We start from the raw sequence: 24,435 nt of genomic DNA, 5'->3' as shown, positions 1-24,435 counted from the left end.
CATCTACCAGCCAACTACCATCCTCTGTTCCCTGACTTGAATATGTCTGAAATATAGCATGTTTAAAATCGTCAAGGCTGTGAGGATTGTGCTTCCTACTTTTGTGTGAAGCAAAAGTAGAATAAATATTAGTAGTGTAATCACAATCCTTAAAAACACAATGCACAGTTTCGTGCTTTCTCAGATGAACTGCAATGTGTTCAAAATATTGCCTCTCTGTGTTAACACTATATGAATTGCATACAAGACATGAAAATGAATGAGTTTGCCCTAACTGTTCTGCTTGAGTATGATTTCTAGACAAATGGGTATGAAGGGCCCCCCAACTTTTAAATGAACAAGGACAATCTGAGAATAAGCAGGGTATTGTCCGACCTTGACCAGTGTGGAAATGTTTTAATCTATAGTGCTTTATGAGCTCTAAACGTTTTGAGGCACTGAAAGCACATTTTTTGCATGACCATCTCATAACAAAGGATGCCTACTGTTTCTCCCTGATGATGCCAGCATGGAAACCCTTTAATCTGTCCTCAACTGTCCACTGTCCTCATCCTAACTGCAAGGTCACCCTGCAAATCACAATTTAAGATATTAAGAGTGAATAATGGCTAATACTAACTGCAGCAGTATTATATCATGCATAGGTTTTTACTTGCCTGAATGAGACTCACACTCCCTCAACTCACACTCCAATCCTGTAGAAAATCCTGCCTCCAACAAGTGACACCTCAACTCACTTCTTTCTGTTGAGAAATATATATAATAAATATATTAATAACACAAAATACAGATTAACTTCATAAATACAACGTTTTAAGTCTAAACTAAAGCAATGATGCGTTCTGTGTTTGTCACAGCATAAACATTAACCACCAAGCCATATATATATTTTTTTTTTTTGTTTGTTTGTTTGTTTGTTTAAATACATCAAATAGGCCTATGTAAAACGAGTAACGTATTCTCTGTTCTGGAATGCTGAAAACTCAGTGATAGTTCTGATCTAACTCTGCAACACTCATGCAGAACTCCCTTATAAAGGGGAGTTTGTAGGTGTAGCTGCTAGGTCGAGTAAAATAAATGTCACATATGTTACGGTAATGCAACATTAGGAGCCAGTTTAATTCTAAGCGTTTTAGGAAAATGTGGACTTACTTTAGCCTAAGTTAGTGCTAACTTATCAAAGTTAAGCATGGCTAACATTGCCGCCAAAAGTTTTGTAAAGTTTTTTTTTTTCTACTAGATGTAGACCTTAAACCCTAACGTTAAATAGGTGCTATATATAAAAACAACTCGTCATTTTGAGATGAGAAATGTTAAGTTAAGCGTGGTAAACGTTATTGTACTTTTTATCCAAATAAATAGCAGCTCACCTCTTTACAGACGTAACGTTGTCAGTCTTGTCCAGACCAAAATGGCTAGCACTAACGTTATGGCATCACAACTAATATGCTAATATGAACGTTACAGTGGGCTAGCTACAAACCTTAACGTTAACACGTATTATTGCGTCTAGCAGGCAAGACTCAAACTATAAAAATGCATAGAAATCCATATATTATCACAAATCTAAAACAGAAAGGCAATACTTACAGCTTTACTCTCAATACAGCGAAAATGGCGACTCCAGTCTCTCGTTAAAGCGGTTACAGCCATACAGCCCAAAACGTCTTCGGAGTGATTTTGGCGGAATTGATTGTGTCCAACGACGCATGCGCGTTTTCAAATGGAACTTTTCAGAATAAAAGTTACTTGATATTTTCAGATGTTGGTGCTATGACAATAAAGCATGTAAATGGTATGAGCAAATCTCTAATAAGATGTACTCTTCCCACTCAATGAATTAATTACCTGAATATACTGTGTATATATTACTGTTTTTAACTAGTTCTCGCTGAAAGTTGATATTACAATGTAAAAACTACTACTTTTGAATTAATATATATTACTACACCCAAAAATCATTTTTTTGAGTGTAAAGAACAGAGGACAAACCAAGACAAGATTACTTCTCTAGCACTTTGAAAAAGGAAAAAGTGCCGGTGTCTTAAAAGAAAAACATAATAACTGATTTCGTTCCGGAGGATTGTCTCACACATAAAAAGAAATTAAAAAGGAAAGGAATCAAACCCACATCCCCGGTTCATCCCGAGGCTGGGCAGGAGGTACTCTAACAGGGGCCAATCTTGGAGTGGTAGTGGTGGCACGCTTGATGATACACAACACCACTTGGATAGCTAAGTAGATGACAAAGATGGGAATGAGCAGGGGCAAAATGAACTGGACAATCTGAGCAAACAGGGACCCACCCCAGCTACTCAACCAACCTCCCAGGGACCAGCTACCATTATCCCGCTTAAGGCGAGACACTACAGGTGAATAGGGTAAAAATTTAAAATAATAGACATCACCATGAAACTTCCTCAGTTGATTACTTACACAAGTATGAACAAAAAATGTATTACAAGTTTTTGAAATTTGAATGTTTAATTATGCAAATTAGGCATTATCTCATTAAATATGCGCAAATTTGCATATATTTTCGGTAGATAGATCTGAACATATGATAAAGCCAGGTACAAAATAATTTTTTTGTTTGCATACAAGATGAAAATAAAATTACAGAGGGATTTCAGGATATCTGCTTTCATTACCTAGGAAATCAGAATATACTGTCCATAGCCTTAAAAAATCGATTTTTGCCATATATTTTTGATTAAAATGTCACATAAATCAGGCCAGGAATGATTTATTAACAAATCCCTCTGTAAATATCTTCAGAATACTGCTAAGTGTATAACTGGAAAGTTTGGTGTACATAGGTGCTACATAGGCTGAGATGTTTCTACTGGAAAATGAGAAAAACTCAATTTGAGAAAACAGCCTTGGAACACAGCCAAGAGATTCCGTTCTAGACTCGTTCTAGACTCGCCTTTGAACTTTCGCGATTGGTTGCGGTTACAAAGGAAGTGTCCATATTTGGATAGCAGAACGTCATGCAGGAAAAACAGAGCTTTCCAACGGTACTACACATGTTATGTTTTGTATCACGGTCGCGGTAGAGCATGAAACGTTAGAAGACTAACTTTTGGTGAATTTAGGAGGAATATACAGGCGCGAGTAGACAAAATGTAATGAAATAAACACCTAAATGTGTAAATTGGGCTTTGTTGTGGTAGTAGTGTGAAAGAATACATGCTAAGGTAGCAAATTAGCCCAAAATCTCGAAATTGACCAGTGCATGAAAAAACGATGTTTTCACCTGCCGTGTCTCGCCTTAAGCTGCTGCACGTTGGCGTAAATATCTTTGATGTAATTGGAGACATTACCGGTCGAGTCGGGCACATAAGTACAGCATTCCTGTCCAATCAGAGCACAAGCACCTCCCTTACTGGCCAAAACCACGTCCAGGCAGAGCCTATTCTGAAGGGCAACCTGTCTTACTGCATACAGTTCCCGGTTAATGTCTGAAAGAGCGTGTGCAGTGTCATTAGCTACTACATCAACAATGTGTACCAGATCTCTAATCTCATCGAGCGCCACAGTCAGGCCATAAGTTGGTATTAAAGCGGCAAAGAATCTCTGTGTCGGGGTTGCAACAATACTGTGACCCCCAAAAGCGTCACGCTTAGTCCTAGGGGGTATGGATGTTGACTCACCCACCAAATGTTCCCTCTCCACGATCCTCACAGCTGGAACAACATAAGCTAAATAACAGGAGCCTTGCCAATTAGGGGGAAGATAGGAATATGCATACTGTCCACACACAAACATGGAACCACGTACAGGGGCTAGTGCATTAGTGACAACCGTGGCGTTACACCTGGAACACGCATCATCGGGGGAAGGGGAATAAGGACCACTTCACCTGACTGTTCAATGGAAACCTCAGTCTGTCCAACCGGAACTTCATATGGGCAGATGCTCTGACCTACCACCGACCGTCCACTCTTGTCGGCCACCCAACAGATCACACCACGTGGGGCATAACTCAATTTAAGCTTCGTAGGGGGCCCTCTGACCCATGGAGGATTTGGAAAGATGTCATCAGGGGAACCATTTGTAGTATTGTTAAAGGCTGCTACATACTCTGGGATGGTAAAGGGGATGGCTATGTAAGGATACACTTCAGAGGCAGATGGCATTAACCCGCATACCCAACACGAATGCTTACGCTTGGCCTGGGCCAACCCATGAGCCGTCTTCAGGAAAGTGTTGTCCTTGTGCACATCATGATGGCTGTCATACAGAGTATCAGTAACAATAACCAGGTGACACAGGATAACAGCACAACAAAACAACATTCTCAGATGATAAAGGAGACACACAACAACAACACAGAGTTCAGTGAGCTGATCGCTGTTAGAGAATGATGGAGTTGAGGATTCCTTTGGGAAACAGAGTCTTTTTGGGGAGAAGTGCAGGAGACCGGCAGGCAACAGTTCAGTTCAAAGGCAAAAGTCTCTGTCCTGGATGATGTCCGTGGCTTCGAGCAACTTCATGGGTATATGTGGAGTAAAAGTAAAGAGCAGTATCAGTTGGAGGATAGTCATGGTTGCAGTGAGAACAATCATATAATGATTAAATGTAATATATAATCAAGTTCTAGTATTGATTGTAACATAACAATATAATATGCAAACAAATAATGATTAAACATTTCACAGGTATATGTAATCACTCCTGAATTAGATAATAGCTAATGCCAATAATGAAAAAACAGGTAAGACTTGTCCAAGTCTATCACTTTTCTGAGCATGAGTTTGTGTCAACAAGAGTCAATTAGCCCAACACTCCAGGCAGGCTCAGTTTTACAGGGAAAGATTCTACACTGGTGTCCCTACCCTTTTTCATTTTCCTCTGACCTCCCGTGAAAACAACAAATCCACCGTCAAAATGAAAGTCTTTCGTGAATCTTCCTTCCTGGTCTACACCCTATTTCTAAAAATAAAGCGGGCGGAAAATCAGATATAATTCATACCCTGCCCGGGCGTGTCATGTTTCAGGCGGATCAACTAGTTTGCAGTGGCTCACGGGTATCCATTTAGTTTTGCCCTGGACCTTTACTGCCGACTGTGTTATCAACAAGATCTGATACGGCCCGTCGTACTTCACTTCTAGCGCTAACCTTTGGGGCTTGTGAATCATCACCCACTGACCTGGCACTAGGGAGTGCCCACCGTCCGGAGGGTCTCCCCAGGCCTCTTTCACTTGATTAGCCGCTGTCTGGACCGCTTCTGTCAATTGCACACAGTAGTTCAGCATTGCATCTGATGTTAGGTGGATGTCGGCTTTCCTCAGATCAATCGTGCCTGGTGCAGAGAAAGGCCTGCCAGTCACGATCTCAAATGGGCTGAGTCCGGTGTCTCTGTTGCTTGTAGCACGCATGCTACACAGGACTGTTGGTAAGGCGTCAACCCAAGGAATGCCTTCTTGATGTTTCTTGGCCAGTCGTTCCTTCAACGTCCGGTTGGCTCTCTCCACCTGTCCCGACGATTCTGGGTGGTAAGGGCAGTTCAGGGACCATTGCACATTCAGCATGCGGGCCACCTCGGCGCAGACTGCTCCAGTGAAGTGTGTTCCGTTGTCTGAGCAGATCTGTTCTGGCAAACCGTATCGAGGATTGATGTCTTTCACGAGGACTTTGGCAGTGTGTAGTGCAGTTCCGGATCGTGCAGGGAACGCCTCGATCCACCTATAGAACTTGCACAGAACAATCAGAACGTCGCGATAGCCTTTGCACTTTGGAAGGGTGATGTAATCTATCTGAAGAACTCTGAAAGGCCCTGGTGGAGCAGGTGTTTTCAACATTGGCAGCTTGACCTTCCTGTCGTGATTGTTTTGTCGACAGGTGACGCACCGCTTGACGATGTCCCTGGCCGTTGCTGTGAACTTTGGGGCCCACCAGACCTGTATGAATCTGTTCCTCATCTTTTCCACTCCCACGTGTCCAAGTGAATGAATTTGCGTCGCCAGATATGGCAGAAGACTTTCTGGAGCCACTGTTCGTGTTCCAAACCTCCACAAGTTGTCATCATGGAGCTTCACCGCATTTTCAATCCAAGTCCACTTCTCTTCTCGGCTTGCGCTGTTCTGCATGTCTTTGATGTTCGCCAAACTTTCCTGTTTCCCTTCTTCCTTGACCTTCTTTGTCACTCTCATCATGCATTTCTCGTTGTCATTTTCAAAAAATTTCCTGTTACCGTTAGATCCGTCCGTGTTTCCATTTCCGTGTCCATTCTCGTTTGTCGTTTCGTTATCCCCCCCTTCTCTTTTTCTTGCGGCTGTTCTTGACGCCGCATCCGCCAATGCATTGCCTCTTGCCTCAAGGGTGTCTTGCCTTGTGTTTGCTTTCACTTTTACGACTGCTAGGTCTTTTGGTAGTTGCATTGCATCCAACAATTCAGCCACAAGCTCTCCGTTTTTGATGGGTGTTCCTCTAGCTGTTACAAAACCCCGTTGTTTCCACAGAAGGCCAAAATCCATTGTAACTCCATGCACGTAGCGTGAGTCACAATACACAGTAGCTGTCTTTCCTTCTGCGAGTTTCAAAGCTTCAATCATTGCTTTCAGTTCTGCTTGTTGGGCTGAAGTGCCAGGGGTCATGGAATCAGATGCCAATACCTCGCGTTCGGTTGTCACGGCCCATCCAGCGCCACGAATTCCATCCTCCACTAGCGAGGAGCCATCAGTGAACAGTACTAAGTCTGGGTTTTGGAGGGGTTCCTCCTTCACTGGGTGTTCTTGCTCCAAGAGAGCCACCAGGTCTTCACACCTGTGGTCTTCTGTCCCGTCGGTGTCAGTGGGAGCTAGCATGGTGGATGGGTTGGATATTGTAGCTTTCTGAATGACAATGTTTGGAGATTCAAGCACCGCTTGCCAGTTTCCCCAACGGCTGTCCGAGACACATGGAACTTTTCTTCCGGCCATCAAGGTGTTCACTGAGTGTGGGCATTTGACAAACAGCTGTTGGTCGAGCACGATGTTGTTGACCAGCTGTATAGCTAAGTATACAGCCTGTACTGCTCTCAGACAGGGTCCAAACCCAAGGGCTGTAGTGTCAAGTTTAGCAGAATAGTAGCCCACCGGTCTCATCAGGCCTCCATGTTCTTGTGACAGTATGGATGTCAGGTAGCCACGGTTCTCGTTGACATAGAAAGTGAATGGTCGTCTGACATTGGGTATTCCCAGGGCTGGGGCTTCACACAGTGCATTTTTTAAATCTTCAAACGCTTTTCGTTGTTCTTCTCCAAATTGGATCTGTTCCTTCGAATCTGGTCTTCCTTTTAGCAAGTCGTTTAGGGGTTGAGCAATCTCAGTGTAACATTCCACCCAGGATCTGTTGTAATTGCAGAGCCCAAGAAAAGATCGAAGTTCTTTGACTGTCTTGGGGTCTGGGGTCCTTCGGATTGCAGCAGTTCGGTCTTGAGTGATTTCACGTTTGCCTGGGGATATCTTTTGTCCAAGGAACACAACTTCAGTCTGTGACATTTGTGCTTTTGCGTAGCTGATTTTGTGGCCTTTGGCTGCAGATAGTCCAGCAAAGCCAGCACGTCTCTGTCGTGTTCTTCTTCAGTCTCGGATGCAATCAAAATGTCGTCCAAATACGTGATGACCTCTGAGGTCAATTTGGGTGCTTCAGGAAGCGTGAGGTGTCGTCGTAGCGCCTGATGGTAGATGGTTGGTGCGCAGCTTAGGCCCTGAGGCAGTCTTTTCCAATGGTATTGACTCCCGTCGAAGGAGAAGGCCAGCCAGTCTTGACACTCTGCGGCGATGGGAATTGTCCAGTAGGCGTTGACGCTGTCCAGCACCGTGAACATTTTATGCTCCGGTGTCAAAGAGTTGAAAATGGTGGACACGTCCGGCACTATTGGGCAGATGTGGTCAAGAGTCTTGTTGGCTTCCCGATAGTCAATGGTCAATCTCCAGGTGTTGTTGGCCTTTTTCACGGGCCAGACTGGGGCATTGGAAGCAGACTTTGTTTTGGCGATGACTCCTCTTTCCTCTAATTCCTTGATGATTGGGCGGAGTCCGTCCAAGGCAGCTCGATTGATGGGATATTGCTTCACACACGGAGGTGGTCTTCCAGTCAGTCTGACAGGTTCCATGTCCAGCAGTCCACAGTCGTTCTTTCCTTTGGCCCATGCAGCGTGTTCCCGGAGGTCCTCTCTTTTCAGCCTTCGCAGGTTCAAAGAGACTTCCCCATCTTTAAATTCGAGGCTGGCATTAAAGGACAGCAGCACATCCATCCCCAGCAGGGGTTCGCGGATCTGGTCGCCTGCCCATAGGTGGCATGTTACCTCGGTGGGTCCAATGGGTATGGTGACTGGGGCTGTTTGCTTCAGACTGAATTTCTCTCCGGATGGTCCACAAGCTGTCTTGGTGACACCTGACAGAGGAATTTTGTGTTTCTTCAATAGTTTGGACGAAAAGACTGTGAGTTCAGCACCAGTGTCAATCAAAAATTCAATTTCAATGTGTTCTTCAAGCAAGGCAGTAACGTAAAGGGTGTTGTCGGCAAGTCGTAGGGCGGCGGCAATTGATCGGAGTGAGGGGGTGTCTAGTTTCCCGGGACTGCAGAGAAGAGGGTTTCCAGCTGTTCCATGCTCAGGTTTTTGAATCTTTTCAACATGGCTTTCTTGTCCTCATCATTGTCGGAACCCTCATCTCTCCTCCGGCGGTTCGGTTCTTCCCCGCAGGACCTCCAGTTCTTTGGCTTTTCCTTGCAGTCTCTTTTCCAGTGGCCTGTCTTCCCACAACTGTGGCACTTCCCTTTCTTCTCTCGCGTCTCCTTGCCCTCTTTCTTGTTGGCATTCAGGTTTCTGATCTTCACCTCAGTATCGCGTGCTGCCCTGATGGCGCTGTTCATGACTTGATGGAAATCAACGCTGTCATCCTCCCAGTTGGCGAAGGTCAGTTTCACACCTTTTTGGATTTCAGGCAGGAGCCCCCGAAGATATTGACTCTTCAAAGGCACCTCGGTGGCTGCTGCGATGGTGTCGGAGTCGTGGTTCATTCCCCCGTATTGCAGATAGAGTTCAATAAAGCGGTTCCCGTAGGCATCCACAGACTCTCCCTCTTTCTGCAGGCAAGCTGAGATCTTGGACCAGTCAACTGTGGCCTTTGCTTGTTGTCGTAGCCACTGGCGAATTTCTTCCCATGCGTCATCCAACTGCAACTGGTTCTCTCCCAAAGCTGATGTGACCAGTGCTCGAAGTTGTTCTCTTTCTCTGACATTCAACACACGATGTAGGATCTTCAATGCATCAAAAGGGTGCAGGTCTCTCATCTCCTTGAGTTCTTTTATCTTCGTCCAGGTATGCCGTCCGGCATCCCGAGGGTGTTGTATGGCGGCGGACCATTTCTGGATTTCGTCGCCCTTTGCTGGTTGGTAGAACACAGACACACCATCAGCGTTGGCTACTGTGCGTACTGGGCATATGAGTGCCTCATCAGCTGATTCGTCCCAGACATCCCATCCCTCTGCTGGTGGTCTGCGCCTTTTGGTCTTTGGCTTGGTTACGGGAGCAGCCGCTCCCTGGCTTGCATCAGATGTGGATGGGGCATCAGTCACGGGTACAGCAGTTGCATTATCATTCGCTGGTGCTTGGTTGGCTTGTTCGGGTGGCAGGTATTGGGGGTTGGTTGCAGGTGGCACTGGTAACAGCATGGATGGAGTTGGAGTGGGTGCTGTAGCCCCAATGGCCGGTGGCTGGTAATGGCCCTGTTGGGGTTGAGCAGTTTGTTGGTAGTTGATCACATATGGAGTGTAGAGGCCAGGGCCTGTTGGTGGGCCCATGCTGGCTTGAGCATCAGCTGTAGATGGTTGGTAACGGGGCCTCTCCCTGTTGGCTGTTGGTACCCGCCAGGTGGGGTGCTGTTCATTGGCTCAAACAGACCTCCAATAGCCGGATAGTGTGCGATGAAACTGCCTCCCAGCTCAATAGTGTCAGAGATGTCCACTGCACTTCCAGAAGCCTCCACCATGGCAGGTGGCGCTGCTGGGTCCAAGCCATGCAGTGTCGGGTAGAGGCGGGTGCTGTGCTGCCCGTCACGCCTCCCTCCCCCAAGATGGAGCGGTGGTAGTGGGAGGAGTTGGCTCCTCCCCTCAGAGTGGCGCGCTGTGACTGCTCCTCTTCGCCTCATTCCAGTGTGTTCTAGCAACATGTCTGCTTCTGCCAACTGTTCCTCCAAATCATGTCTCTCCATCTCACTTCTCCAAGTCTTATCTCGAATCTCTGTCTCCAATTCTTGTATCTTCCTTTTCAATGACTCTTCCACAATTGCAGCCGTCTGTAACCTCTTTCCAGCTTTGCTGCCTGTGATTTCAATTCTTCTGCCAGACATTCGGTACGGTGTTTTTCGGCATCCACCTCCTGTGAGCAGGATGCCCGCATAGCCCCCATAAAGGATCGCCTCAGTTGACTCATTAACAAAAAGGCATAGGGCTCACGATGTCTGTTGTGCTTTTTCCAACTCAAATACACCTCACGAATCTTCTTAGGTGGCCAGCGCCCCTGGACAATAGATGCTGAATCAATTTCAAAATCTGTTCGCAATTTTTCTTCAAATTTGCCCAATTGAAATTTCTTCGCCATCCAATCCGACACATAATCTTGTATTTCAGCAAATGTCTCCTCCTGCTGAGGCTTCACTTTCTCCTCATCATGGTCAGCTGCTTGCTTATCTTCTTTTTGCTTATTGCGCCCGCGAGCCATCTCTGATTTCTTACTCTCTTGCACAATGTCTTGTTCCAAATTATTATTGGGGCCCGAAGCCATACGAATTGGACTATGTGTTCGTACAAGGACGTGGTCCTTTATTTAAACTTTTTTCTTAAATTTGTCAGTAGTGTGTGATGTTTTAGTGCCAACTTTTGCGATTCTTCTTTGGCCAAAGAAAAAAAAAACCTCTCTCTCTCTCTGTCCTTCTCCTTTTTTTTCACACACGCACACACGCTCGCTGCTCCCGCCAGGGAAAAGAAAACACTCTCTCTTTATCTCTCTCGCTCCGTAACCTGGCACTTGGTAAATTATTTTACTCACAGCATGAAGCCACAACAATAAATTTCACCAGTGTCAGTTCCACTTAACTCAGACTATTTCCTCTCTCCCAAAAACGGCTGGACAACGACAAAAAATTAATGTCTCACTCACACTTTTAACGATCTCTCGCTAAATTCACAGTTGACAAAGTCAACAAAAACATAGGTTGGAAACCCTATCCCACTTTTCACTTACTGCACAACCAAAACACCCCCCTCTGGTGATTTCGTCTCCTCTCTGTATCACTGTAACGCTAAGTTTAGTCCTAGGCCATTAAACTAAACAAAGACCTTGAAAAACAACCACACAGTTCACTTCAGCAACAATAATGACTGTAGCAACAGTAACTCCTATTTTCTCTTCGGCACCCGCACAGCATTTATCACAAAACCCACACAGCTTTTATCACAAAACCCACACAGCTTAGCATGTAATGGCAGTACAGAAAAAGAAAAGCTTTAATCCCCCAAGCTTGTCCGTAGTTAATCGATTACTTCTTTTAATTCGTTCACGAATTTATTCCAATTACCCAAAATATGTGTACACTCATTAATGTGCAGCTTTAAATCCAAAAAATTCTAATTTACTCCCTAAATTATGTTTATTTTTTTAACTTTACTCTTGGTTCTTTGTCACGCACAGAGGAGAAAAAACTCTTTGCTTTCACCTGGTCAGAGTTTCTTCACTGCGGCGGGTGCACACGCACACAGCGTCCTCCCTCTTGGTAGGCTTCCAGCTGGGGTTGGTCATGTCAGCCTGGGGCCCAAAATAGACTCTTCTTACAGATGTGAAGTTTCAAAATCTGCCCTCGAAGTCTGTTTGAACTCGAAGTCTGTTTGAACCCGAAGTCTGTTTGAACCCGAAGACTCAGTCTGACCTCGCCGAATGGATGTTCTCGTCTTCCCCCTCCTCTTGCATCCGGGTCACGGCACCAAATGTTGGATTCACGATCGTTTTGCGTTGTGTTTTAGTTCTGATGTCTGTATTGAAGATGGTCAATAAAGCTTGACGGCTGGATCAGGATCGGTGATCAAAAGAATTTATTGTAGATGGTACAACACTCACTAACCGAGCACAGGCTAAGTCTCAAACAGTAAAACTGCACAGACTCTAACAGGTGTGGTAGTTAGTAGAAGCGGGCTGCTGTTGAGCGTCTTGGCATAAGATGCTCCCCGAGTCGCTTCCTCGATCCGTCTCGAAGTCCAAACCTGAGACAAAGCCTGTTATACTAAAATCATATCTACGTAAATCATGCCAACGTGGAAGGTACCAGGCACCAGAAATAATAGGAAAAGTACTAGCCCTGAAAACAGAATAAACAGGTGATATCTCATTCTGCCCATGCTATCACTACGGCCAGGAACATGACATTCTGACTCTGTTGATATTCAATCCTATGTGCAGCCATACAGGCGCCTAAGGAACTAGGGAGTGAAACAATGGCATGCACCTCTCCACGTCTCTACTATACACAAAAGTAACACATAAGTAACACAGATGGACACATCAGAATACATACAGAAATACCCCAAATTCTTACACATGCTAACATGCTAACTATGCTAACCATGTTACTTAGCTAATCATTTTTAGCAGTTTTGTTAAAAATGCTAACTAACATGCTAGCATGCTAACTATGCTAACCATGTTACTTAGCTAACTTAGCTAATCATTTTTAGCAGTTATGCTAACTATGCTAACTAGCATGCTAACTATGCTAACTTAGCTAACCTAACTAATCATTTTTAGCAGTTTTGCTAAAAATGCTAACTAGCATGCTAACATGCTAGCATGGTAACTATGCTAACCATGTGACTTAGCTAACCTAGCTAATCATTTTTAGCAGTTTTGCTAAAAATGATAACAATGTTAGCAATGTTAACATGCTAACTTTGCTAACCATGCTAACTAGCTACAGAGGTAGGAGTCATAGTTGATGAAAAGTGTTGACATAGTTGATGATAAGTTAAAAGTTGTTGATAGACAGCTAGTGAATATATATAGTTTAAAAGTTGAATGTAGATAGTTTAAAAGTTGTTGATAGACAGCTAGTTTAATAGATAGATAGTTTAAAAATAGACCGTTTAAAAGTTGAATGTAAAAAGTTCAGTAGTTTAATGGGTTACATTGTTTAACAGTGGATTATTGTAGTGAGGACTTTTATTTTGAAACAGTTTTGGGCAGAGGAAACAGTTGAATAGGATGTGTAGTCTTAATTGACCCAGATTGTATGCTTAAAGCCTGAGTCTGCAGGTGGCCTGAACACCTGCCATAGGATTCTAATTGCTTAACGGCCATATTATGATGTCACAATCGGCAATGTTAAGTCTATGGGGATTTTTAAAAAGTTTTTCTTTAATAGTTTAAAAAGTATAAAAGTTTCAAAGTTGAAAAGACATAGCAGCTTTGTCCGTTTGAATACCTACGTTACAAAGTTTGAATGAAGTTTCTAAGTTAAACTGTTCAAGAGAAATAGCGTACGGAAAAAGTGGTAAGCGGAATAATAATGAGAAGTTGTTGCCTAGGAAGAACAGTACAGTGCATTTTCATGCACTGTAACTAGAAATGCAATTCCAAGGAATTACCAGTGCATGAAAATGCTAAAGTTGTGATGTAAAATATCATGTATAGTTAAAACAGGTAATACAGAGATGGTTACTACGGTGATGCTAGGATAGACATGGTGGTTGCATAGCTTAATAAAAGTTGATAGTTTAAAAGTAGACTGTTTAAAAGCTGAATGTGGATAGTTTAAAAGTTGTTGATAGACAGTAGATAGTTTAAAAGTTGTTGATAGACAGCTAGTTTAATAGATAGTTTAAAAGTAGACCGTTTAAAAGTTGAAGGTAAATAGTTTAAAAGTTGTTGACAGACTGGAAGTTGAATGAATGTTGATATTCAAATAGTTTAATGGCTGTGTATAGGTAGATTGACGATAACTGAAAGTTGGAACGGCTCTAATGTTTGTTGGCAGTTATGCTAAGATTTTTAATTCTGCTCACCATGCTACTTAGCTAATGTTTTATAGCAGTGCTAGCAATGCTAACATGCTAACCATGGTACTTAGCTAACTTAACTAACATTTTCTAGCAGTTTTGCTAAACATGTTAACTATGCTAACATTGTTAGCATGCTAACATGTTAACCATGCTACTTAGCTAATCATTTTTAGCAGTTATGCTAACTATGCTAACTAGCATGCTAACTATGCTAACCATGTTACTAAACTAACCTAGCTAATCATTTTTAGCAGTTTTGCTAAAAATTTTAACTAGCATGCTAACATGCTAACTATGTTAACCATGTTACTTAGCAGTTTTGCTAAAAATGTGAACTAGCATGCTAACATGCTAACTATGTTAACCATGTTACTTAGCTAACTTAGCTAATCATTTTTAACAGTTATGCTAAAAATGCTAGCTAACATGTTAGCATGCTAACCATGTTACTTAGCTAACCTAGCTAATCATTTTTAATAGTTTTGTTAAAAATTTTAACATGCTAACTTTGTTAACCATGCTAACTAGCTACAGTGGGTAGGAGTCATAGTTGATGAAAAGTGTTGACATAGTTGATGACAAGTTAAAAGTTGTTGATAGACAGCTAGTGAATGTATATAGTTTAAGGGCCAGTCCCAATTCTCTTCCCTTCACCCTACCACTTCATTGAAGTGCCCTTCACTGGGGAGTGCCCCTTCACAATGGAGTGAGAAGTGTTAAGGGATTGAAATCTTTACCTACGAAATGGGATACCACTCGATGCGTCATTGCGCCATTAGTACCTAAGGAGTTCTCCTACGTCACACGCATCAACGAAAGTAGCCGTAGACGTTTCATTGATGAAAATGCATGCTCCAGGTGTTATGTTAGCTTTTATCATCCTTCTCCGTTTAACCAACCAACGGAGAAGAAATGAGATGAACAGAAGACGTCTTCGACGCCTACTAGCGATGTCGGATGTCTTTCAGGTATGTGGATTTTTTTTTTTAAATTTAAGGTTGTCCTGAACTTGGATGTAACGTTAACGTTGGTCTTACCTGCTCGAGAGGTGCGTGCGTTCACATCAGTCTATGGTTCAAAATTTGCGAACGTTTCTGTTGAACAAGTTTTCTCTGTAGCCTACCGTTAAATTTAACTTTTGTGTAAACAGTTAGCCTCCCTGTTTAGAAGTAGCCTAGTATAGTGACGCTCATGGTTAAAGCGTAACTTTCGCCAAAATGCAGGTGTTTTTGTGAATGGGAATCGTAGGGGCACTAGTCCTACTATTTTGATACATGATCGCGTCAAAATCGCTAAATCAAAACAAAAAGTGAATTGTTCTTCTATGTTATTATTGCCATTTCCTGTGATTAGGCCTACTCAAGCTCTATGTAACTCAGTTGAATTTGATTTGCTTTTTAATTTTTCGTTTGTAGGCTATTTTAGAGGCATCACAAAGCACACTCATTGTGAATTGAATTGGTAAAAACAGTGAAGTTTAGCCTAGGCTACTGTTTGTGCATGTTAAAGCTGGTGACTTTTGTCCAATAATGTTTATTATTTGTTCTTCAGAGTATTATTCAGTATTATGACCTACTGTCATCTGAATATCCACATACCCCATCCTGCAGTTATGGTTGAATGAAGAGCTGGAGCTAAAGGAGGACTTCAGACTGAGTAGACGGGCCATACATGCTCTGCAGAGACTGCTGAAAAGCAAGCAGGATCATGGCTGGGGCCATGAACTGGAGGTCCTCAGTTCGCCCATTTTATGGCGGGAGTTTCGAATTGTGAGATTTGCATAGGAAGGAGGTGTCGATAGGGTTTTGAAGTATGTATGTCCATTTCACCCACTGAACTATCGCTATTCATCTATGACAAGGTAAACTCGGTTTTGCATTCTATGACCCCTTTAAGGTGGAGAGCTGGGGGCCTCAGGCTATAATGGCCAGACACAATGATAGAGGTTTAGTAGGGCAAGGCAGTAGTAGTGCGCATCCAGTATGAAAGTCGCTAGCACAGTACAGGGGCTGACGAGCCGTTGGCTACAACACAGGCAAGGCAGTAGTAGTGCACGTTCACTCTGAGGCTCGTTTGAGCGATAAGGCTTAGCAGCTATGTTCGTGGGGTTAAACACAGACGGAGTCACTCGTTCTAGGCTCGTGAGAGCAAGGAAACAGGGCCTGTCGTTGTATGCTACAACCATCATTGGTGGACACTCGTGGTCGAGTATGTCGGTCCTCCTTTTTGGTCCTTATGGGTCTTCAGGTGAGCGAAGAGGCCAATCCTGGACCCGCATATTTTGGGGCAATGTGGGCATGGGTGGGCAGTAGCGCTTGTGGGTTTGGGTGGAGCCCATCTCGGACAAGTTGTCTCCAGGCCACCCTGTTAGTTGCTGTGGCCTCCCAGGTATTAAGGCTTATGTGGAACTTCTTGAGGTTTGTACCTTTTCTTTTGGCCACCTGGGGCACGCTTTCCTTGGACAAGGACTTGTTTGGGGAGGCAAGAGTCAGGCATTCGAATCACGTGGCCAGTCCATCTGAGCTGGTGTTGGGCGATGATGGCAGTGATGGTGGAGATGCCAGCCTCCTCCAGGACGCTGGTGTTGGTCCGTCGATCCTCCCAGGTTATCCTAAGGATTCTCCGGAGGTACCTCTGATGGAAGGCCTCAAGTGCTCCCAGGTGCCTGCTGTATATGGTCCAGGCTTCTGACCCATACAGGAGAGTGGGGAGCAGTACTGCTTTGTAGAGTAAGATTTTGGTCTTTGACTGGAGGTCCCGGTTCTCAAAGACCCTTTTCTTTAGTCTACAGTATGCCCCGCTGGTACAGCTAAGACGGTGGTGTACCTCTTCATCAGTGGTGGCTTAAGATGATAGGAGGCTGCCAAGGTATGGGAAGTGGTCCACATTTTCCAACCTGGTGTTGTCAATGGAGATGTTTGGGGGGGTGCTGCTGTTTGGTGGTGGCTGATGGAGGATTTGACTCTCTTTAATGTTGATGGCCAGACCAAGCTGTTTGTACGCTTTCGCGAAAGCAGTCAAGGTGCACTGTAGGTCCTCTTCTGAGAGGGCTACAATAGCATTATCGTCTGCAGTCAAGGTGCACTGGAGGTCCTCTTCTGAGAGGGCTACAATAGCATTATCGTCTGCAGTCAAGGTGCACTGGAGGTCCTCTTCTGAGAGGGCTACAATAGCATTATCATCTGCATACTGCAGCTCTGTGATGGATACGGTGGTGGTTCGACGTTTAGCCCTGAATCTGTTGATGTTCAGAAGTCAGTCAGTCCTGTACATAATTTTGACTCCCTGTGGCAACTGGTTTCCTGTGAGATGGAGGATGCCTGCGATGAAGATGGAGAACAGCGATGGAGCAATGAAGCATCCCTGCTTAACTCCTGTGTCCTGCTTAACACTGTGGCAGACATGTTGTCGTGTAGCAGCCGCAGCACTCGGATGTATTTTCTGGGCAGCCAATTTTTGCCAGGACCAGCCAGAGGGCCTGACGGTTGACTGAGTCAAAGGCTTTGATGAGGTCTATGAAGGCCATGTATAGCGGTTGATTCTGTTCCCGGCACTTTTCTTGCAACTGACGAGCAACGAAGATCATATCCGTAGTGCCTCTGTTTGGGCGGAATCCACTTTGAGACTCGGGAAGAGTCTGCCTTGTCACCCTTCTTAAAGAGGGAGATGACTAAAGCATCCCTCAGCTGTGCAGGGATTTCCTCTTTTTCCCATATTTTGAGGAGCAGGGTGTGGATGTGTTCAAGGAGGATGGGCCCACCATCTTTCAGGATCTCAGCTGGGATGCTATCAGGCCCAACGACCTTGTTGTTTTTCATTGTCCTGATAGCGTCCTGCACTAGTTGTTGTTGTCAACTCCTCGTTACGAACTCCAACGTTGTGTCTCTGAGGTATCCAAACAGCAGCAGCACTCCTCTTCACTCGATAATCCGGAGCGTACCACGGATCCACGTCTCACCCCCACAAGGTCTCCCAAACACTAAAAGTCACACGCTTAAAAACACATGGTCCATGGCTGTTAACCAATCACTAAAACCCATGCATTACCGCTGCACACCTGTACATAGTTAACGATAAAAACAGTTAGTGCCCATGACTGCATTGTTTATGTCCGCCTGATAATTCTTCCCCATTATGGGAAACAAACCCTGAAATGTTAGTTCCACCATGCTACGTGCCGTCACCCGGTGACGTGTGTGTGTGTGTGTGTGTGTGTGTGTATTTCAAAAAGACTTCGTTTTAAAAACAATATATAACAATATTATTACATATTCACTTTTTATTATTTTACAGAACTACAAGAACACAGTGGAAAGGTCTGATCTGCCTCCTGTCTCTCTCTTCTCTGTGGTTCTGAACCCAAACCCATAGCAGCACTGACTCCTGAATGTTATTCCAGAGCCCAGTGCACATTGCAGGATCCAGAGAGGGTTTCAGGAGCTCTGATCAATGTGGCAAAGCACCTGGGCAACCTGAAGTTCAGAGTCTGGGAGAAGATGCAGGCGAAAGTTCAATACAGTAAGTTGCTATTTCAGAATATACAAATACCTAATAAGTGATTGTAGCAACCCCCATGCCATGTTGACAGACATGACACCTTACATTATCCAAATTCTCTCTTTGGGTCAGCCTTAATTCTATTAAAGGTGTTATATGTAAGAACGGCCACTAGTGTTTAAAACGGTCCAAAATCAAAACATTTGAGAGTATTATGTAGGCTACTCTGGCAGTCTGAAATGCTACTAGCTGTGTGATTGGTAAATTGGTGATAGATACTTTATTGATCCCCAAGGTGGAGGGTGGCACAGCACGCCAAAACACAAACTCAGAACAGTATTTGCAGGCTACAAATGAAAGTTTGAAATGTAAATATCCTGGCTGTACCATTGCCAGTATTTGAAAATAACATGTTGTTTCTTTAAAGGCGCTCTAAGCGATGCTGGGTAACGTCACTTCTGTTGACGTTCAAACAAAACAGAAAGCTAGCTCGCCCCTCCCTCCCGTGCAATTGAAACTCTCCTAAATGTGCATCTCGTCGGTCATTTGCTGGAACAGTTTGTTATGTTTTTATGGGCAAGGTTTGCCCAAGTTGTTTTATGGCTGTTTTTGGAGCCTGGGTTGTCCACAGAGATCACATTTTTTTACAGTGTATTCAGGACACAGACAGCTAGCGGATGGTTTGCTGTAAGTGACAAAAAATGTTTTAGTCTAAAAAATTTATGACATCACTTAGAGCACCTTTAATCAATTCAATTCAAGGTTGCTTTATTAGCATGACTGTAAGTAAGTACAGTGTTGCCAAAGCACAATTAAAACAGCATAACAATTAGAACATTGACAGCATTACAGGAAACAGTAACATGAAAAATTGTGTGTATACCCTCACTTTCTCTCTCTTTTTCCACACACACACACACACACACACACACACACACACACATATGCATGTGATCACACACACACACTGTGACGGTTCCCTGTCCTGTGAATATTGTGTCACTATTTAAATGTAATGCTCCGTTTGGCCATTTGGGCAGCATGGCGCTAGTTAATTAACGAGTCCCCTTTGACCTATTTATATCCGGACATGGATGTCTGGAGGACTCGGCTGAGTAAGAGATCCTGACGAATGCGTCTCGGGAGAGCTCTTCTATTACTAACGTTTGTTTTCGCGAGAGTAACGTTCGTCGCTGTCTTCGGAATGGTTACAAGATGCGTTGGCTGGACTGCTCGGATTTCATGGAATGATTACGGGAGGCAATAACTTTCACCTTTTGGATCTAAACGAAGTGACCCACGGATCAGGGTAGGCCATTGACTGACGTGACACTGAACTTGATCCGACGTTAGCGTTCTCCCTTATAGACCTCTCCAGAATATATCCCGCCTCCTAACTTCCGTATCCATCCAACTTCCGGGCGTGGATTGTCTATGGGAAATAACATGGCGTTTTGAAAGATCGTACCTGTCAAACTCTGTAAGTGACAAAGTAGAAAAAGCTGCTGGGCCGATTGGCCTACACACTTCTGCCATCTAGTTTCCACTGGATTTTTTGATTTTCGGTGGCGTTTGAGTAGTATAGTCTATAGTATACTATTTAAACGGCACCGACAATCAAAAAATCCAGTGGAAACTATATGGCAGAAGTGTGTAGGCCAATCTGCCCACCGGCTTTTTCAACTTCGCTACCTACAGATGTTTTACCGGTATGATATTTCGAAACGCCATGTTATTCCCCATAGACAATCCACGCCCGGAAGTTGGATGGATACGGAAGTTACGGAGGCGGGACTTATTCTGGAGAGGTCTATTGACTGTGTTGTTGACTTTTGGAACATTTAACATAATACGAGGGGAGGACGGTAGGACTCGTGTTGAATGGATATAGTAAACGAAGCATCTGTGGGATTCTGATTATCTGTTGATGAACTAGGTTTCTTAAGGGACTTGATGAAGTGTGAATATTCTCCTGCTTGTGTGTGTTACAATATGCAATCGAAAATGAACTCAAACTTGTTGCTGTGTTTCCTATTCATGTTTATGTATGCTGCCACGCCTGAATGTTAGTTTAAACACGCTGAATGTATTAATAGGCATAGCCTATTTGTGAGTGTTGCATTTAATAGCCTCAACGTGATTGCAGGTAGTTGATAGGCTACATGTATTTTGTAATGTTTCTCACTTTCCTGACACGACTTAATGACTAAATTGGCAGACTAAAAGCTGCCTGGCACCCCAGCAAAAATTAAGAAAGTAAGAAAACCGTTACAACACGGGCAGCATACACATTATAATACATTGGATTAATTACAGACATTAGGTCGGGCATTGTGGCAAAGTGTCCGACTCACTGTCCCTCATGTCGTGGCAAGCTGTAACGTATTTTGCAGCCAGCGGAGCAGTCAATCCTTCTCCTAGCAGGTGGGTCAATTTATCACAGTCTTTAAGGGAGCTAAAATTTGGAATTTTATTTGAGAATTGTAAAAAATATCTTTTTCTAATCTGTTCAAACTTTGGACAGTATAGGAGAAAGTGCATCTCTGTTTCAACCTCACCAGTCATACAGTGACCACAGAGCCGCTGCTCTTTGGGAAGCCATGATTTTTTGTACCGGCCTTTCTCTATGGCAAGGCTGTGGTCACTTAACCTGTACTTGGTAAGAATCTGTCTCTGCTTTGTATCTCTGACGGTGGAGAGGTACTCTGCCAATTCATTATCTCGTTTTAGTGACAAGTAACATTCTAATTGGGGGCCAAGTAGCGAAGCTGCGAGGACCTCATTGTGTTTCTACGTTTTCCTAATATATTATTATATGCAATGGAAGTCAATGGCAACCCATAGAACCGTCTGGTAAAAAGTTGGGAAATTTGGCACACTAATTGGGGACGGTCCCATGATTCATGTCACCAAGTTTCATGTCGGCAACTCGAACCCTCTAGCGCCACCAACAGGCCAAAGTTGGAAGTGTGTTCACTCACGTAACTTTTGACCCGTAGGTCCGATTTTCAAAAGTCAGGTATCGTTGGAATCCTTGGACCAAGCCGAGTTCAACGCACCCTATGACGTCATTTTCCGCCATGATGGATTTTCCGCCATTTTGGATTTCATCAAAAACACTTAAAATGTATCAGGGGTCACATACTTTCTCTGATTCCCACCAAATTTTACACAGATCATCTTCAGACCAAGCCTCACAAAAGTTATCACTTTTCGTCTTCGGAAGTATTACTGTTCGCCCGTAACAGCCAATAAAAATTTGCGGCGAAGCCGCCAAACAGGAAGTGAGCTCATATCTCAGCAACCCATTCATCTGTCATAACCAAACTTAGTAGATGTTCTCAGGACCCAATCAGGGGGACGCTCAAGAAATCTGGTGACCTTTGACCTCTAGGGGGCGCTGTAATTAAGAAACATGCCTTTTGGCCTGTAGCTGCTGTTGTGCTTAGAATTAAAATGCACTAGTGGTTTCAGGTAATACTGTTGGAGGTCCTTAGGCCAACCCAGGCCAACTTGTGATGTCATCATAATTGATTCGGCCGCCATATTGGATTTAATCAAAAACATCAAAAAGTTTTCACAGGTCACACATTTCATCTGATCTTCACCAAAATTGGCACAGACCATCTTCAGACCATAACCTATCAATATATTGCTTTCTGGAACAATTGACAAAAGTAGTCTTCCGTAACAGCCAATCGAATTTGGTGGCAAAGCCGCCAAAAAGGAAATAAGCTCATATCTCATCAACCCTACTATGTATCATAACCAAACTTACTACATAGATTCATGACCCCATTAGGAGGACGCACAAAATATTTGGTGACCTTTGACCTGTAGGGGGCGCTGTAATTAGCAATATTGCATTTTGATCTGTAGTTGCTGATGTGTTTTATCAATCTTTTATTTTTTGATGTGAAACTGATGACAACATGTTCCATCCAGTTTATTCTAATGCGTGCGTGTAGGGGCGGGACGGGACGGGCAGGGGTGATTAGGTGGGGGGGGCTGGCTGGCGGAGGCGGAAGCAATACTCAGCCCTGTTTCAGCCCAACAAAGTCAGTTATGTTTTGATGTGACACTTGTTGAAAGTGTTGATCGCTGGTGTCTGAGTTCTATCTTGTCGCCGTGGCTACTCCGGCCTATTCTGCTTGGCCCCCTCATTGCTGCTTGCAGCTATATTTTGGATTGTGATTTTGTTTGATCATCCCAATGTTCCAGATACTTATTCTTACTTTGATTCATAATTTGTTTTACTTTGATCTGATTTTGAAAAGCAGTGCTGGTCTGAGATCGATGGGTTAGAGTATTAGTTAACTTCAGAACCAACTGGCAAAGGGGACTGGTTTTAGGGCTGACCTCTTGGGTTTTGTATGCTTGAAACTGTATGGTGTTCTCGTCACTAGAATTTAGGTGGATCCAGAATTGTAAAGATCTTTTTTGTATATTTAATGCCAATGGGAATCTGCCTAATTCTGCCCTGCATGCATTTGTTGGTGTTTTCCTTTGGACTCTAAGAATGTTTCTAATAAATTCTGCATGTAGGGATTCAGTGGGATGTTTGTCCCATCTAGTGTAGTCTAGCTTGCTGAGTGGACCCCAGACCCCATACCTCGCATCCATCTAATGCAATTGGCATTATTACACTGTTGAATATTTTGCACCAGATTTTAATTGGGATTTGTATTTTATGGAAATTTCTTTTGATGGCATAGAGAGCTCTACGAGCTTCATCTTTTAGCGCATTCACTGCAAGGTCAAAGCTTCCTGAGGCACTGAGTTTCAGGCCTAGATAATCATAAGATAAAGAATGCTCTAGAGCGGTGTTTCCTAGAGTGAAAAGGTGTCTGCCTGCCTGATATCTTGCTTTCTTTTGGAATATTACAATCTTTGTTTTGTCCAAATTGACGGTCAGGGCCCAGTTCTGACAGAATTGCTCTAGCAGATCTAGGTGCTGCTGTAGTCCTTGTTCTGAGGGTGACAGCAGCACCAGGTCATCTGCAAAAAGCAGAAATGTAACTTCTGTATTGTTTAGTGTCAGGATGGTCAGGAATCAAATGCAGATTACAGAATATCTTGCAGTCTTGGTTTATTGGAGTGAAAATATTCAATACTCCACAAACTTGATCATCAACAAAAACAGGCTCTCGATAACAAAAAGACCTCTCAGGCGGGATAAGTTCAAAACTAAACAGAGCACAAAAAACTGAAAAGTCAGCAGAGCTTACGTGCCAGTAACAGGTAGTCTTAGGCAGGTCTCACAAACACAGACACGACGATCAGACAAAGAACAATGAACAACACAGGGTTTAAATACTCAACAAACGAACTGAGATAAAATGCAGGTGGGAAGGTAATTGGGAGATAATAGGCAAGACAGGAAACAGACCAAATAAGGACAAGGGTGTGGCAACAGGAAAAAACTGAAATGCGAAACAAAACACATAGAGCAACACCAGAGGGAGCCAAAAACAACCAGTCCTATAGGCTCCCTGACATTTAGGGTGAGTCCAGGTGCTGTAGATTGTTCCAATACCACCGCTAACTCATTGATGTAGATATTGAACAGAGTTGGACTCAAGCTACAGCCCTGTCTCACCCCACGCCCCTGAGTGAAGAATTCTGTTCTGCTGTTGTCAATTTTTACAGCATTTATATTGTCCATATAAATAGATTTGATTAAATCATAGGTTTTGCGCCCTACACCACTTTGTAAAATTTTGTAAAATAATCCATTGTGCCAAATTGAGTCAAAAGCTTTTTTAAAGTCTACAAAGCATGCAAACATTTTCTTTTGTTTTCCTTTTAAAACATGGGTGTTGATTAGGGTGTGTAGGGTGTAAATGTGGTCAGTGGTTCTATGTTTTGGCAAGAATCCAATCTGACCTTTACTCAAG

General features: G+C 43.6%; 1 protein-coding gene across 1 annotated transcript in view; it reads left to right on the top strand.

The window, feature by feature from the left end:
• The window catches only part of LOC143099966 (E3 ubiquitin-protein ligase TRIM35-like), a 184,196-nt gene that overhangs the window by 148,503 nt on the left and 11,258 nt on the right, over positions 1 to 24,435 (top strand). The window contains exon 3 of the mRNA XM_076262873.1: positions 18,441 to 18,559. Coding sequence (XP_076118988.1) covers positions 18,441 to 18,559 — 119 coding nt within the window. The remainder of the gene's footprint in view (positions 1 to 18,440; positions 18,560 to 24,435) is intronic.

The sequence above is a fragment of the Alosa pseudoharengus genome, unplaced genomic scaffold (assembly GCF_046254945.1).
Source record: "Alosa pseudoharengus isolate Yale_2024_CS ecotype anadromous, Long Island Sound unplaced genomic scaffold, YU_APseudo_1.1 YU_APseudo_1.1_scf_3, whole genome shotgun sequence".
In the NCBI taxonomy this organism is placed as follows: domain Eukaryota; kingdom Metazoa; phylum Chordata; class Actinopteri; order Clupeiformes; family Clupeidae; genus Alosa; species Alosa pseudoharengus.
Note: the sequence above shows the minus strand (reverse complement) of the source record. Positions and strands in the feature narration are given on the sequence as shown.